This window comes from Merops nubicus, unplaced genomic scaffold, assembly GCF_000691845.1.
Source record: "Merops nubicus isolate BGI_N331 unplaced genomic scaffold, ASM69184v1 scaffold18427, whole genome shotgun sequence".
In the NCBI taxonomy this organism is placed as follows: domain Eukaryota; kingdom Metazoa; phylum Chordata; class Aves; order Coraciiformes; family Meropidae; genus Merops; species Merops nubicus.
Window position 1 is genome coordinate 110,476 of NW_008622571.1, and position 17,539 is coordinate 128,014.

General features: G+C 44.9%; 1 protein-coding gene across 1 annotated transcript in view; it reads right to left on the bottom strand.

Annotated features, from left to right (window-relative positions):
• The window catches only part of FAXC (failed axon connections homolog (Drosophila)), a gene marked incomplete at its 5' end in the record, with an annotated part of 19,778 nt that extends 2,255 nt beyond the window's left edge, over positions 1–17,523 (bottom strand). Inside the window, 3 exons of the mRNA XM_008944856.1 lie at positions 5,411–5,628; positions 12,009–12,205; positions 17,374–17,523. Coding sequence (XP_008943104.1) covers positions 5,411–5,628; positions 12,009–12,205; positions 17,374–17,523 — 565 coding nt within the window. The remainder of the gene's footprint in view (positions 1–5,410; positions 5,629–12,008; positions 12,206–17,373) is intronic.
• Between the last annotated feature and the right edge of the window lie 16 nt (positions 17,524–17,539).

The following is a 17,539-nucleotide window of genomic DNA, read 5'->3' on the forward strand; positions in this document are numbered from 1 at the left end:
GAAATCCATGATTGTAGCTTCCCCTGTACTCACCAGTTCTGTAACTAGGCCAATCACAGGGCCACCACTGGCCAAGTAACCTCCTCTGCTCCTCACAGCTGGCAGCACCTAACACACAGCACTAGTTCTGCTGCACGTAACATCTCTGCAGCCAGCAGGTGCCTGAAAGCACAATCTTCTTCTTTGGTGCAAACCCAGAATTGTTCAACCACAGTTGGAAACCATGAATGCCCTTTCTCAAAGAAGCTGGTCACCCTTTATCTCTTGTGGATGCAGATCCAGTTTCAGGTTACCTATCTGATCACATGAAAAAAGAAAGCTTTCCTCTCCCACCATTTGCTCAGGCTGAAATCGATGCACCCGTGAGACTGGCAATGACTGCCCAGAGATGACCTGCATCTCCAGCAGGAGGAGGACACAGCCATAGGCAGGAAGGAACAGCTCCTCTCACACACCACCAGTGTGTTGCTCCCATTCCCGAACCGTGGTTTCTACTTGGCAGGGACCAACAGAGGCATGTCAGGCTCGCAGGCAGGCAACTGAAACAGCAGCCACTGGGGACTGGCCTGGTCCAGAGGAGAGACAGGTCTGCTCCACACTGCTATTCTGCTTACCTCTCTGGGCACCCCAATGCCATGATGGTCCTAAGTGGCCACCACAGCACAAACAGATGGATAGCTACCTAAGATAGGGAAGAAAATCACATTTTGAAGTCATCACTTACAAAGGAACATCCAGTATAAACTTGTTTCCTCATCCCAGGCACAAGGCTTGGAGTAGAGACAACACACAGGGCACACAGGTGAAACATGTGGTACTGCAGAGGTCAGGTTAAATGGTTGCACTGTCCCTGACTTGGCACAAAGTGCTATAAACCCTGTGAAATGTGGTACGTAATTGAATTCTCTGAATCCAGTTATCCCATCTCCTCAGGACATTCTTCCCCTGCCCAATAGAAGCTGCCTGCAATTCAGCAGGTTATTAAATGTTAGGGTTATTGAGTGAGCTCAGAAAAACTGTCCAGCCGTAAAATGCATCAAATTCCCGATTATGGCACAATGAATTCTGTCCTCTCGTTGCACTGCAGCATGGCAAAGCAGCACTCAGGAACTGCCAGCAACAATGACCCCCTCTAGCCTGTCAGCTGCCACTTTAACATAGCATTAACTCCCCCCAGCTGCATCAATCTGCTCTTTGAAAACTACATACAAGGAAAATGTTGTGTATTTTCAGTATTTACATGGTGCCTAGCATTCGTGGATTTCAAACACAGATCAAAAAATTGGCTCATGTACCACAGTTATGTGCCAACACTAGGAATTCAGTACCACACAACTGGGTCTGAGACTGGATGTGTAACAATGTTGTGCTGGGAAGTCATGCGGCTGTTCGCATCTTGCTACAACCAAGCCAGGCAGAGAGCAAGGGCTGAACCATCCCCCTCCTGTGCAGGGGCTTCCCAGCCACAACACCTGCACCTTCAGGTGCACGGAAACAAGAGAAGAGGAGGAAACAGAGATGTGGTTCCATAGAACTGTAAACCTGGTTTTAGGTCACCCTGCACTACATAACATGGCCTCCATGCACACTTGTCTCTACCAATTCCAATCTGTTCCAAAAAGTTCCAGCACAACTGTTTTCCTCAGGACTTTCTGACAGACCAGATACCACCTCACAGGGTCTGTAGTTTTATGCCAGATTACACAGTTCCCACTACATTAAGGCTGCCACGGTGCACCTCTCTGCATGCCCTGGATAATCCATCAGAAACACAATCACCTGGTCACACTGGACTTGGACCTAAATTGTACTGCCTGGGGATCTGTGAGCACACAGCTCTGCTATTTAAAAATGCATGCACCAGAGCATTCAAAAGCAGCTGCTTCCATCAGCACTGGGTCACGAAACGCCAGCAAGAGACAGGTCTATGAGCCAGGGCTGTCAGGAGACCTGCACCCTGCCACAGCAGCAGGTACAGCCCTCTCTGGCTGCTGCAGGGCACTTCAACCAGCATTAGAGGCTCGTGTTCAGGTTAGTCCCACCTTGGCATTTCAGCTCTGAGCACCCCTGCCCTCCACAAAACATTGGATGCTTTCCAAAAGCCAGCTGTGTCAGCTGCTGCCCTGCAACTCCCTGCTCAAAATCCCCATTTACTCAAAAGCCTTGAGGCTGGCAGACAGCTGAGAGGGCACCAACAGATTTATGGGCACTGCTCACTCACTTGTATGTTTTAAACAATTACCAAAATGTAGATTCTTATATATTGCTAGCTTGTATGCCCAGCTCCCCCACTTCCTCACACTGCTACCAGACAATAGGAAACTACTACAACACAAGGAAGTCACATTTCCAGTTTAAAGACTGCAGGACAGAAAGCAAAATAATGCCAACAAGGCAGGCTGATCCATCAAAAAAGGATTATTTCCAATTTCCACATTTTTAAGGGATCTGGAGGAGTCTGGTAGGAAAACAGGTACATGGGAGAAGGAAAAGTGATTCTCAGAAATCAAAAAGTAAAAGCGGAACACAAGATGTGACTGTGTGTCAAAATGAGTGTCACAAGACCTGGCAGCTGCCAAGTTACCTCTGGAAGCAGCTCTTGGAATTTAAAAGTTATTCTTGTTCCCATGTGAAAAGTCTCTGTAAAAAGTGGCATTAATCTGATACGCCCAATGACTGACAACTGTAGTTTGGTTTGTGCATGATAGGCAACCTTTTTAAGATCTTAAGATTGCCCTCTAATTAACAGCCAAAATCCCAACTGCTTCCTCTTCTGGGAAAAGCACATGGAGGGGAACCTCAAAGATTTCTGTGCAGACAAGAGGCTGACTGATCACCCTCTCATTCTGCCTGTGAAGCACAACAGTCTTCAGCCAGGTTGGAAGTTCTCATCCCACCTCCTGTGCCCACTCCAGGGTTCTACCTGGAGGCCACAGTTACTAGACCCAACCATAAACAGCTGGATGGAGAAAACCAGAGCATGCTGGTGCTAATGAGAAAAATCAAGGTCATTATAGAAAAGTGGAAAAATGCACTAAAAGTTGAATGGGCAAGTATAACAGTTCACGTAACTGCACGCTGACTAATCTGGCACCCGTTTCAGAGGGTAGGATAAAAAAAATATACAATTTTCAGCTGGTAATGTAGTAAAATAACAGGAATATGGCAGATGCCCATCAAGGCTTTCTGAAGTACACAAGGCACAACATTCTTATCAATAAACTGGAAGTAAAAATACAACTCCTGTTGATAATGTATGTAGTGTACAATTTTAAAAGTTGATACAGTGAAGGAAACACCTCACCCCTGAGGATTTCCAGTGACTTTCCCACCAAAAGCAAAGGACTGATTACATCATTTACCTTCACAAGGAGATGGCTCAGGCCATCAAGTGAGGGAGGAAAAAAATGGAGGAGCATCTGCCTGCAAGCTGGACAAACTCTGATTTGAATCAGGTCAGATTTTTAGCATGTTGATGGTCATTAACATCTGCCACCCATTATTAATGAAAGTGGTGGCACCTCCACCTGCTGAAATCTCAAATAAAATTTGATGTCTTTTAGAAGGACACACTTCAGCCAGATAAAAAGACAACAGGCCTCAAGACAGTAACCCAGCACTGAGACTCACAGATCTCTTGATGACTTAATGATCCCTTTGAACTCAAAACTTTACAAAATCTGAGCGTCAGCACAGACTCCAGAGACAAAAGGATGCAGATTTCAAATAAGCAAACCAAGAGGCTTTTACAGGCGCTTGGGAACATATTTCAGTTTTCTTTTGAAGGCTTTGTCTGCTCTTAGAAGACAGGGATGACCTTAGCACAGACACATCCACTACTGCTCCACTCAGCCCACCGGTGTTGCTGATCCAGAGTCAGGGGGCTCTGCTGAGCTCCCAAGTCACAGGTTGAACGTGCTCCAGCTCCCCTCCCAGTCCCAGCCCCACTCCTCATAATGACACACATGGAGCCACACAGTGCCACCAGCAAAGCTACAGCAACAGCAGCCCCACAGCTGAGGGCACCTTAAGCTGACCTTAAGCTCTACAGATGTACCCAGATCTCCTCTTCTAAAATGAGCTGCTCCTCCCTTCCTTCCCCAATAAGAAAAGGGACTGCATAAGCTCCAAAGAAAACCTGGTTTGAAGAGACACTAGAATAGGTACCTGATTTTATTAACAGAATGGAGCATGAGAAATTATTAACAGGAGAGGAGCTGTCAACAGATCTTCCCCTGGCCCATTGTGCCCATGCATCACAACTTTTTTCTACCTTGCTCCCAATCCAGCAACACAATATATTTGTTTCAGAAAACAAAGATACAGGAATATCTACACAGACCCATCCAGGTCCTCTACAAGTATCTTCCTTTCTAATACACCTTGCAAGTCCAGAGACATCTCCCTTCCTCAGCAAGCACCGAGTTTCTGCTTTCTGCTGAGCTCTCCTCACCTTGCTCCCTCCATCCACTCCACACTTAGGCATTTAGAGCACGTGCAGTATGCCCTCCCTCTGGAGCCCCGGGCAGGCAGGCACCTCTCCTGCCCTCCACTCAGACACTTCTTTAAAGCAACCACAACAGGAAGCAGAGCAACCACAGAGGTACCACCCCCCTTGACTCCCTGTGTAAGAGACACATAAGCTCAATGGAAGTGACAATACGGCCCAAACCAATTTCTCAAAATGGGAGTTTTACACAGCAGCACAGTATGGTTAGCTCTCAGCAGACTGCAAGGTGAGAAGCACAGTGTAGACAGCTCTGGTGAAAATTTCAGCCTGAGCTAGATGACAAAAACGAGGCTCACTTGGTTCTAGCTAAGTGAGGTCAACCTTAAAACTAAACCTACAGGATCCACCCATGACAACCAAGAAGCCTAAACCCACCTGTTTTGACAACACAGAACCATCTCCTCCTAGCAGCTTTGACTAAAGCAGCTAACACCAACCAAATACGACAACGTTCACCAAAATAACACCTGCAAATGGCTTTCAGATGGCAGCCTCATAACAACCTACCGTAACAGCCACGAGACCCATGAAGACAAAGCGAGACCTCCTAAAATCCAAGTAAGAGGTTTCACTCACAGAACCAAACACTACATTTTCCTGAATTCACAGAGCCAAATGCTGTTCCAGAACAGCAGGCCACACTCTGCTCCTCTGGGCACGCCTATCTGGTGCTCCGAGAAGAAGGAGGCTGTCTCCTCAGACACACAGTTTGGTAGCGAAGCGCAGGGAAAGAAGCGCCGTCTCTGCCAGAGCGAGGGTGGCACGGAGTGACGGCGGCAGCGAGGACTCTACCTACTGCCAAAACGAGACTATCTGGGGGTGCCACCAGGCTGCCAGGAAGCCCTCTCAGCCCGTTCCGCCCAGCAGCGAGGGGGCGGCGGGCGAGGGGCTGTACGTTACCCAGGAGGCCCGCCAGGGTGCGCATGTCCTTCTCCATCAGCCGGTACATCTCCTCCTCCGAGAAGCGCCCGATGCCGTGGCCGTACATCTCCCGCTTCACAATCCCCTTGGTCAGGTGGCACAGGATCCACTTCAGCAGGTCGCTGAACGGCCCAAAAAGCGAAACCATCTTTTGCGTCTCGTGAAGGTTCTCCACCCACTGGCAATAAGCTAAAGTCCTGGAAGGAGGTCAGAACAAGTTAGCGAGGTGGCACAGCCGGACAGACGGTTAAGGGGCGGTGGTTGTTGGGCTGACTTTCTCCTGCATTTTTTTTCCTCTTCAAAATGTTGACTTTGAGAAACACGTTTCTTAAGGACTCTGTTGTATCTTAGGCTGCATTACAGCCTTATTTGCTGGCAAGTATATTATTTTGAAAGGTCTTTTTACAAAAATTTGTCTTAACAGCTGAAATTTTTTCTTTCCTACATGGATTTTTGTTCTTTACTAATATTGTGGGCAAACAAACAAAAAAAAATTGTTGCTGTCACTACTCAAGAAACTTATGAAAACATAAACAGTAACTTTTTTAGTATCTAGCATTTTCTGACATTAGGGAGAAACTAAAAAGACCACGTGACTTCTGTCACCTAGTTCAAGGGATATTGGAAAAAGGGCTAAAGACACCTCAAAGTAGATATGACCAACGTATGACGCCAACAGGGTCTCAGAAACACTGTGAGTTGATTCCCCTAGTCCATGATGCCCACAGCCATTCCCTAACTGAAGATCCAAAAGTGGATTTACATATTTGAGATTGTATGAAAACAGGTTCATGGAGACACGATAAACTAGTGAAGCTCCGTTGGAAAGCTGGAATATCAAAAGTTGCAAGTTCATGTGTACAATTATATTACATATGAACTTAATAATCAAATGTTGATCAGAGCTCAAGTTTCTTAGTTCGGAATATGACTTCAGTTTTATCATTGTACATATTTCTAACCACATAATTTCCTTAGTGCTGGATGATTTGGTGATATGGATTTCTTAATTCAAGAAAGGAAGAAGAGGAAAAAAAAACCACCACACACCAGAATACTATCACCTGCAAAACCGCTGGGAATTTTTTTTTTTTTTTTTAATGTATGTTTTATCCATCTGCTGTATGTGAACAACTACATTTACACCATAAAAATGTTCTAATCTTTAAGTTTCCCTGGAGTCTTTACTTGAATTACTAATACCATGAGGTAAAAAGACAATAATTGGCATAACAGTTGGGGAAAAAAAAAAAAATATCACTTACAGTTCAAATTTTGAACACTCCCAGAGTAGGTGAAAGGCAATTTAATTCTGCTAGAAAATGTCCATTGCAGGACAACGTTTTCTGCTCAGATTGATTTTATGGAAGTCAATACAGTGAGGCACATGCAGGTTTTTCTGCAAGTGCATGAACAGCAAAGAACAAATGCACCTGCTATGCTGCAGGTGGCTTCTGTCCTCAGCAGGTTTCTCCACGACCTCTTGCACTGTACTGATAGGACAACAGCATCCCACTGACGTTTCACAGGCTGCAGTAACACACTTTCAACAGGGGTGTTCTGCACAATCCTTGCTTTTCTAAATGGATGGATCAACTCAAGTCACTGAGCTGGTTTTCAGCACAGCAGAGTTTGAAACAAAGCCAGACTGAGCAAGCAGCACCAGCACAAAAGGGAAAATGTGAAGCCAGCAAGCACAGATGTAAACAGCTACTGGAACTCTAGAAGTATGAACTTTGGCTAGAAGATGTGGTGCAAGACTGCCTTGCTCCAGGAGCAAAGGTAAAACAGGATTTAAGGAGGATGGAAAGAAGACTGGGCTGAAAACATAAGGATACTCCACAGTGCAGAACTTTTCACTAGCTGTGTCTCATGGGCCTGGGAAAGGACAAGATCCCTTGGGCAGCTACAGCTCTGAATAGGAAGAAAAACTCTGGTCTTGAAACAAACACTGGAAAATGATTGCCAATACTACCTACATCCGTAAGTTACTATTTATTACTTGAATAAATAAGAAAAACCTGCTGAGAGCACAGCTGTCTGTCTCACTACAGTCTCTCCTTCCCCCAGCATGGGCCTGCTTCACCCAGCAACTCTGCAACACAGCTTAGTTGTTTTAGGACAACAGACCTGGCCACAGAGATGGACGACAAGAAAAAGAAACCAAAACAAAACAGAAAAGAAAGAGAGGAGACTCTCCTGTAGCATTTTTAAAGGCCCCCCCACTCACACAAGACTAACTCAGCCCTACGGACTTGCCATTGCTGTTGTGCTCTCCAACCACACCAGTGAGCTGGCGCCACACCAAGAACGATCAACCATGTCCAGGATGGCTTTAATTCCATGAGGCAGGACGAACAAGGTTGCCCACAAAGCTAATTAACCTACACTTTAAAGCATAAATACATTTTCCCAGTGCTCCCTTGCTTGCTCTGGGGGAGAAGGTCTTTGGGCCTGGAAGGCGAAGAGATCAGATGAAGTGTTTCACCATCAGTACAGCAGCGCAGGAAGGGCAGAACTGCACAGGACTCGGGTAATCCTGCTTAGGCTAAACTGTCAAGCACAATCTTAAGACATCTGCCTGTCACTCTGAATGAGTAAAATTGTCACATATCCCAGATCACATTGCTCAAATTTATATGGGCAACAAAGGTAGCTAAATAGACAACCACAGAGTTTACTCCCACAATTTTATTGTTCTGAGCTCACAAAAGCAAAGGAAAAAAGCAGGCTGAGATTCAGAGAGATGGTTAAAAGCACTTTTAAAACTGGCTTTACAAGCACTTTGTTAAAACAATTCTATTCAAAGATTCATTAATCTCTGCTTCTTATCAAAACACACTCCTCTGAGTTTAATCCCACTCATCCCTCCACTCAGAAGACTACAGTACTAGAGTATTATCAACATTACAAAAGGTTAGCAAATGACAGAAATTGTGTAGTCTACACAAATTACTTCAGCAGAACTATACGTATTAAACTACAGTCAGTACTTACAGGATGACAGAACTATTTTAAATATTGGCCTGAACTGAGCATTTTGGAGATATTTTAAATATTGGCCTGAACTGAGCATTTTGGAGAAACATTAACATTGTCATTTGTGCCAGCACATCTGTACGAATCTTAAAGAGTATAAATCAAACAATAGTGTGTTAAAGAGCAAAGCTGCAGGAGTGAAGCAAATCTGAAGTCTAAATGTAACAGCAGCTTTGGCCTCAATACATAAATCAGAAAAGGAGATGGAGAAAGTGACTCATCGACAGTGCCTTGCCTGATTATCCCCAAACCGTCTGAACATCAAAGCAATAGGGAGGTATTCACAAGGATGTGAACTGGGGGTTATTTTTCCTATCTGAAACTGTGCAAACTGGAATTTCTTGATAAACAAAAGGATCGTAACAAATTCATTCCTCAATCAGCTGCAGAAACCTCATATGCTCTGTGACTTCTCACAGCAACTGGCTTCTAAGCCACAAAAGGCATTCAAGCCTCACAACTGTTAACAGCAGGAGAGACTTCGCTCTTACAGTTGCCTTCATCTATTTAAACATATATATATTATAAACATATTTTATGTTTAATACATGGCAAGTCTTAACAAAAACCAAGCTCAGATTCTTTTCTATTCTTATACCATGCTTTTCCTGTACTTGAAGTGCTCATCACATATGTGATATTTAATGGTCTTCTTGAAAGACAAAACAAGAAATGAGTTAAATATGTATGTATCATTAAGGTTGTGTTTGACACTACAGCCAAACCAATCTAACAAGTTAACTTGGTTAAGCTCCATATTCAAGGCTTTAGGTTCCCACTAAGCACATTAGTGCCACCAACCTGAGATCCCTCTCCTGAGATTCAAGTGCCATAAAGCACCCTTGAAAGGACTGCCAGCCCTCCAGGCACCAGGAGCTGCGTGGCTGGAACGCCAACAGTGCCTCTGAGCCCAGCATGCCAGTGTCAGAAGGACACGAGCAACAGATGTCCTCGACCCATCTTACACAGAGGTCCAATCCCACAAATGTTGCAGATACACCAAAAACTGAAAGCATCCTGAAGGTGGCTGTGGGTGTCCTACTGTTTTCTGAGGGGCTGCAGGTCACCACAGGCAGTGAGGGAGACCCAGGGCAAGCCTTCAGCAGGTGACAGAGGTCTGCCTGCGGCCTGAGGACCAGACCGGGCAACCCAGGTCTGCTTTGACCTCTTCCCTGCTGACTCAACCAACAACCATCCAGGTTAGCAGCCTTTTTATTTTTGCAGATTTAAACAGCAAAAGCCTCCTAGATACAGCACTCTCCAGGGACAGGAGCTCCAGCACAAGCTCCAAATCGGTCTTAAGCATCTTGGAGACGTGCTCTGGTCCCAGCACGAGAACGGGCACGCTCACTCGCCCGCTGCCTTCCCACCTGACTTCTGCCAGGCAGGGGGTCCAGAGGCCACGGCTCACAACAACCCTGCACTGCTCTCAGCTCTAGCCAGAGTAGCTACTTCCACCTGCAAGAGGCACCATTTGGTGAAGATGAGCCATTATCTCAGCAAAACCCAAACGTTTCAGGATGAGGTGCTGAGCACCTGCCAGGATTAGCTGCATCCAGAGGCAGCACATCACAGGATGTACTTCGCTTCTTTGTTCGATAAATGTACTACAGGATTACTTATTTATGATGAAGCTACTTTGCATGCTGCTGGAATGAAGCAGTATGAATCACTATCACTGCTTTGGAGGCTTGATTTTATAAATCTTATTCTGCAGAAAGGCCATCACCATTATAAATTCCTCACCACGAGGACACCATGAACAAACCCCAAGCTGCTTCTGGGAAGAGGGCAGGTTTGAGGACCGATGCAAAGGGATCTCACAGCCACAGATGCAATGCTATCAGGAAGAAACGTGGTCCTGTGCAGCTAAAGCCTGGGTTTATGTTGCTGTAACCACAGGATGGTCAAAGTTGTTGTCTGGGAATTACAGCAGTACAACTGTAACACCTCACAGCTCAAGCTTTGCCCAGTACAGGGAACTGGTGCAATCTCACCAGCACAGCAAGCCTCTGCTGCAGCTACACAGCAGGGACACACAAAAAGACTTACAGTTGAACGTTTCACTACGCTGTAACAAAAATACACCCCTTAGGGAAACTCAACCCTGTGACTAAACAGGAAAGGCAACAGGGATGCACAGCCAGGCATGCAAATCTCTGTTCTCACTTGGTCAACATTTGTCCACCCATTTCAATGCCACCTCCCTGCGTTAGCACCCAAACTTGCAATATCTGCCCCCAGTGCTCCCCTGTGTCACACCCAGCAGTGCCAAGTCAGCTCAGAAGGAGCCTGGACGGGCAGGCAACAGCTTCACAGAGGAAAGCAGAATTCTGTCTAAGTTTGTCATCAGTACCGTTATACTTAAAGCAGTTAAGCCTATGGACTGCAAAACCACTGACACAAAGGCAAAGAGACAGCACCTTAGGAAATCAAAATACCTCATCTTCCCTTGGACAGCTCTAATAACCAAGGGGTGAAAAAAAAAAAAAAAAAAGTTAGATTTGCAGGCTACTTGAGTCAAGATTTTTGAGGCTACAGCACTGCAGATGGTGTAACTGCTGAAGGTCATACTTCTTGGAAGGCAAGGACTACACTTCTAAACTGTATCGTTTCAATCTGCCTATTGAATGCTAAAATTATTCCCAGAAAACACTAAAATCTATTTGAAGAACAATATGTATACATGTTGCTGCTCATCTTTGATCATAAGGTGAAAGAAAAAGCAAATAAATGCATTCTATTTAAATGATACATTGTTTTGAAGAAAGCTAGCTCAATGTAAGTGCAAGACTTAGCACACCAAGGACTTATATGCATGCTAGAAAGCAAACTATCAGGAAAAGCCTTGTGCCTGCTGAGGCACCCAATGCAGCATCCAAGATGCCACATGCTCTTGCTACTTCTATGAATGCAGACTGGAAAGGGCGCGTAAAAAGGACTGGTGTAAAGTGGGGCAAGGAATCACAGCTATTCTTTTCAAAGGCATCAGTAAAATGCACAAAGTACCAGAAAGGTTGTATTTATGCTTTCCATTCACACAGATGCTTCAGCTTCTCAGGGTACTGTGACCAATGCTGCACCCTACCAGCTGGCAGCGTGGCCCACAGCACATTACCAGGAGCATCCCGTGTTACAGGGAAGGCAACAATCCACGCTGTAATCACACGCACAGATAATGGAAACCAGTAACTGCAAGAACACAGACGTCTGGATTTGTTCCCCTCCCCCCAAACCAAGCAGGTATTCAGCCATCTTGAGTGCTTGCTCTTTATTAGCAGGACAGAACAGTCCTTCTGCAAAGCTGCCCGGCCTGACCCCGTCCCTTGCCTGCACAGCTCTGCAGCTCTCAGGGGAGTCACTCCCAGCTCACACTGGTGTGTGCAGAAAGCAGTTTTCCAGGGTGAAAAGAACTGTGAAATTAATAATTGGTTTTCCAGGCTTTCTGCAAGAGGAAGCAAGTGCTCACGTCCAGGCACACGTGCAGGGGCAGGTCTGACAGCAGGGCAGCACAGCCACCTCCACCACACAAGCTTACCAGTAGAAGTGCTCCTCCACCATTTTGGTCACGGCTCTGGAGACAGCTCTTTCATGCGGACCAAGGTGTTTATTTAAATTCACTCCAAGCTTCTCTTCCAAAAAGTCAATAATGAACTCAGTGCCAGATACTTTCTTGTGATTGTATTCAATCCAAGGCATTTTCCCTTGAGGGGAAAGTTTTCCATCAAAATAGTTCTAAGGAAAAAAAAAAGCAAGTAAACAAGCAGACAAAGAAGGACCTTCAGGTTCTGTTTCAATTAGAATAAAGCTTTTAAAATATTTTACTGTGTTTTTAAAGGCAACATTATCCAACAAGCTTTTTTTTTTTTTTAAATTAATACTCTAGACCAGAAGTAGCTGTTTGATCAGACCAACAGCTTTACCCTACATGACAATTCAGATAAAATTATTTCCAGGTCCTGCAAGGTGTTATACACTTCTGTGCTGGATGCCACACAATAAAATATTATTTAAGTATCTGGGTTATTTAAGGGCTGGAGATGCTCAGATCTCCCAGAAGACTGGGTCCGTTACTCTAGAGAAGATTTTAAACACAGGATTCACAACTAAATTTGACTCTTGCACACAGCAGCACTTTTCATGTTAAAAGTACTTTATAAAGAGATTAATTCACTACCTATCTCAGCTGCATTACCTTCAAGGATAAAACACACACAATCACAAGCATGTAACGAAAGGCAAATCATTCCCCCCCACTAAGCAGGAGGGAAACCTGCCTTCCCACAGCCCTCTGCAGCTTCATAACTTAAGAAATTTCATGTGCTTACAGACACACATGTTACAACCGAGTCTCCCAGCACCAGTACAGCATTAGTGCACTGCTAAATGCTGCTATCACCAGCTCTGCAAAGCCCTCACACAGAGGCAGCAATGTATTTTCCCCCCATTTTACATCTGGAGGTGAAGCACAGTGTTTAGAGACTTTATGTCTCGTCTGAGCAAGACAAGAGGAATTGCTGCCTGACAAAACACAATCAGATGTTAGACTTCAATTCTCTTACTCCTGAAGGCACAGACACAAGGCAGAACTTTCCTGCTCTCTTGTGATTTGCACCCTCGTGTCCAGTTAGCTAGTGAATTGAAAAACCCTTGCTCAGAGAGCCCAGCCACGAAGGCTGACAATACAGGCTCTGTCCTCAGCCCCCTGCAGTCCCTGTAAGCATGTCAGGATGCAGCTCCTAACTGCTGGACATTCAGAGTTAGCAGCTCTGTGGCCTTTGCTGGAATTTCTGCCCAAACAGATAGCATGGCAGGGACACTGGATTAATGTTTTACCTACCACACCCCTCCGAGGGTGAATACACCAAGTGAATCCACCCCACCTGAATGTGTGGATGGTGAGAGGGTTATTCCTCTAGTCCACGGGAAAAACACTACAACACCTGAGCTGCTGAAACTGAAAGGAGAGCACTGCCCCATCCCTCCAACTTCTAGACCTTTCCTTTACCAAAAAGGCTCTTCCAGCCCTCAGACTGACTGACAGGTTTCCATATTTTTTCATTGTGAATTTAATATGGCACCGAGTATGACTGGCTCAGTCTTTACTAAGCCCTTTCAATATGAGATTCCTCTTTTTGTGCACAAACATTGATGCTTTTTGCAGAAGCTGCCACACTTGGAAGACATGCTTATTACATACTGCAATTACTATAGTCCATATAGCTTGCAACCTAGAAAAATGCCAGTTCTTATTATTCAAATGCCTATTTCTTCAAGCACACATATCTATATATAAAAATGATACATTAATATCTTGCATATAACTTTTAGTACCACATTAGTATTACACTCTCAAAAACAAAAATGAAAGCTGAAGTTCTTATAGGAAATTAGGATAAGGCAAACTTGAAGCCTCCTCAGGATTTTCACGTTCATTACATACAGTTCACCTGTACGTAATGAACGTAAAAAAAAAAAAAAACACAAAAGAGGAAACATCTTTTGATGACCTGAGAAAACCTTAGTCTCTTGATAAACCCCAGTTATACTGTTCTTCTACTTACTGTTCTCAAGTGGGTATTTTTAGGCTTGAAACATGGGTATCCTTATGCCTGCTACTAACTGGCATCAAATATTTAACAATTTTCCACTTAAAAATTGTTCCAGCTGCAAAGCTGGCAGAAGCTATGGTATTATCATTAAATAAACTAAAACAAACAAATAAATCCCCTCATAGTACATTTAACTGAACTGCAGCCTGCAAAGCAACAATAACAAGAGTTCCCTAGAACCTCAATTATAGAGGAAATTATAAACAGAATGGTATAGGGCACTTCTGAGTAATTTTATAGTACTATCCAGAAGAAATTAGGTTCCACATTTTCAATTACTGCTGCTTATGCTTTTACTTTTTACTCTGTCTCTTCCCAAGGAGGCTACCATCGTCACAGGCTTGGCATGAAAGCAGCACGTTCCTGCTGCACTAATACTTATCGGATTACATAAATGCTCAGCTCCCAAGATTCAGAACAGAATCACAGTACACCCAAAAGATCTCCCCAAGCACACAGAATGGGCTCCTTCAAAACAGGCTTCACCAGGAAAAGCACCAAGTATTTTGAAAAAAACATGAGGTAATATGACAGCCGAGCCAGGGTGGGGCTGGCAGAATTATTTTTGATGGAGAACTCACACCAGAAAGTCAGCTTCAAGAAAACATAAGCGCACAACAAGAGTGCATCTGTTGGGAGAAATTCAGACAAGAGGAAGGTAGGAAATGTGTCACCCAATTCCACTTCTCATATGCCATTAAAGCACGTTATTCGATAGTCTGATGCACTACAATGAAGTATAAACAGATGGAATCAAAAGAGTAAAAGCAGTCTGACCACCCTGCTCCCTTTTCTTCAGTCCATTTCACAACCCTCCCTTCCAAGCACCCCCTCCTTGGGAAGGTGACGACTACAGCATGTCTCTGGAGACGAGCCCCAGCACCAGATGCCACCCCGAGTGCTACTGCTGCTCCACCACAGCCCCCACCAGCACACAGGGAAGTGAGGTGTTTCCTCCTGCATCCAGCTGCACCCCCCCAACACCCTCACCCCACTGCCCGCCTGGCCTGCAGGTAACAGAGTCACAAGGGAACCAAACAGAAGTCTCCAGGTACTCCAGGTATGGAACCTTCATAACTCCAGCTGAGGACGGCACTTCCTGCTGGCTCCTCTCCCACTACCTCCTGCTCCCCTACCAATTAATCCAACGGCAGCACCCATACCCTCCTCCACCCACCAGAGCCAAACTCCGTGCTGTACCCCTAGCACAAGGATAGAATCAGAATCTGCCTCTTCTGGAGTAAGTGTTGTGTCCTCACCTGGTAAGCTTGGCTCCATCAAACTTGTGTCTAAAGGCTTACGCAGGGTCAGTAACGCCACGAACACCTCAAGCCTGTAGAAGTCAGCACATCTGAGAACAGCAACCTGGCACTCCCAGCTCCCACGGGACCCGTTCCTGCTCCTGCAGCCTGCCACATGGAGCATGTGGGGAACCGAGCTGGGCTGAAATCAAATAAACTAAATCTTCGCGGTTCTAGCTAGGCCACTTCTGGCCCAGCCTCATCTGTCACAGGAAAGCATGTGCAGAGAGGGACAAGAGGGAGCCACTGAAGGCAGGACTGTTGGTTTTGGTGGTCCTGCTGACCCAGGCCAGACTAGCGTGCTCACAGCTAGCAGGGATAGAGAGAGATGCAATACCAAAACCCAATGCTGTCCTTCAGTACAGAAAATAAAGAGGGGAGGACAACCCTCTAGAAACCACTCTCTCTCCAAAAAGTTAAGCCACTCAGTTCTACCCAGCATTAGCTGTCTGAGCAACTCCATCCTGAATCACACAAAAGCACAGTGTTATCTTTTAGAAGTGACCCTGTCCTGTGACAACTACTTTTTATACTGCATCTTTCCTTAACTACTTTCCACCAGAAGAACTCTGACCATCTCAAACTTCTGAACCACATCAACTACCATTAGAAAGAAAACAGATCGCATCAAGTTTTCCCTTCAAATGTGCAACTTCTACACAAATTTCTCTGGTGGAGAAGCAAAATGCACTAAGTCCTCCTGCTCTAATGACATGTTCAAACTCCAGTATCTTTCATGTTCTGTAAAGCTAAATGAGAAAAATACATCCCAAAGGATGGAAATCTCCCTTTTTAATGCTCTCAAGTACCCGATTCAAGTACCATTAAATCGCAAGATAATCAACATTAAACTCAGGCTTTGAAAAAGTTAACCAAAATGTACTAAGTAAGTTTTCTTTCACTTCTGATGTAAAGGAGTTTAATTGCATACAAAACTGAATGAGTATCAACTACTAATGTGTAAAAAAAAAAAAATTAAAACTGTGTTATAGTTGTTTTTCCTCTATAAAGCACCAGAAACAAATGAAACGTTCTTTCTATCACCTTGGCACACAGCAGTAAAAAGTGATTTGAAGCCAGTTAGGGTAAGCGTGCAACTTACCCACAGCTCAGCCTCTTTGAGACAGTCAGATGCCAAATTTACATCACTTGGGGGAAAAAAAAAAAAGAGGGGGAAAGAAAAAAAGAGACATTTCATCTACTTAAGATCCTCAGGACACTTATCACCAGTGCTTTACATAAACAGAAGAGAGAGCTGCCCTGTGCCTCCAGAGCCTGTGTGCTATATAACTGCTGACACCACCACAAGGAGCACGCCAGGCTCACGGCATCACAACTAAACCTCGATGCTAACAGGCAGGGCTGCTAGATTCAAATTTCTGCTCTCCTGGCTTTCATTCATCAGAGTAGCTTGGGCTTCCTCCCCTGCAGGAAGGTGGCACCGGACGCACCCTGCCACAGTTAAGGAACACAATTCCTGACCTCTAAAAGCAATCCTGTCTCTCTTCACTGGAGAGGAAGCACAGGTGATGGGAGGTGAAGCAAAAGGCAACCACGACTTCCCAGGAGAGCTCCAGAGAGAAACCCTCCAGGAAAATAAGAAGCTGCAGCTGTCTAATCTTGATCTCTTTAGCACAGTAAAAGACCAAATAATTTAATGTTTTCGTTTTGGGGTGTTATTAACATGCTATGAACTTCAGACTACTCTCCCACTTTAGCACTGCCAGCCAGGTTAACTTTTAACATTTAATTTATCTTTGCCAGTTAAATCTAGAGCTGTGCTAGACCAATCTTACTCAAGTCATATCTTTAAAGGTTATACACCAAATTTAACTGGAGACACAAAAGTATTGGTGTACCCACCCATTTGTAGGTGTCTGTTTACATCTCCCTGGGCGAGAAAGACTGGGGGGAGGACAGACAGGCTGCCCATTTCCCATTCCATGCAATTACAGCGAGCTGCGATGTAAAGGAAAAGCTCACAAGGTACCTGGTAGGGTAAATCAGCCATCCTCAAGTACGTTTCCATTTTCAGACAGAATGGAGATAAGCTTGGGACACCATTGGTAGGCCTTGAAAACTGATGCAGTATGATAGCATCCTTCGAATCCAGCTCTTGCTCTTTCCTGTCAATGACAAAACGGGAAGGAAAAAAA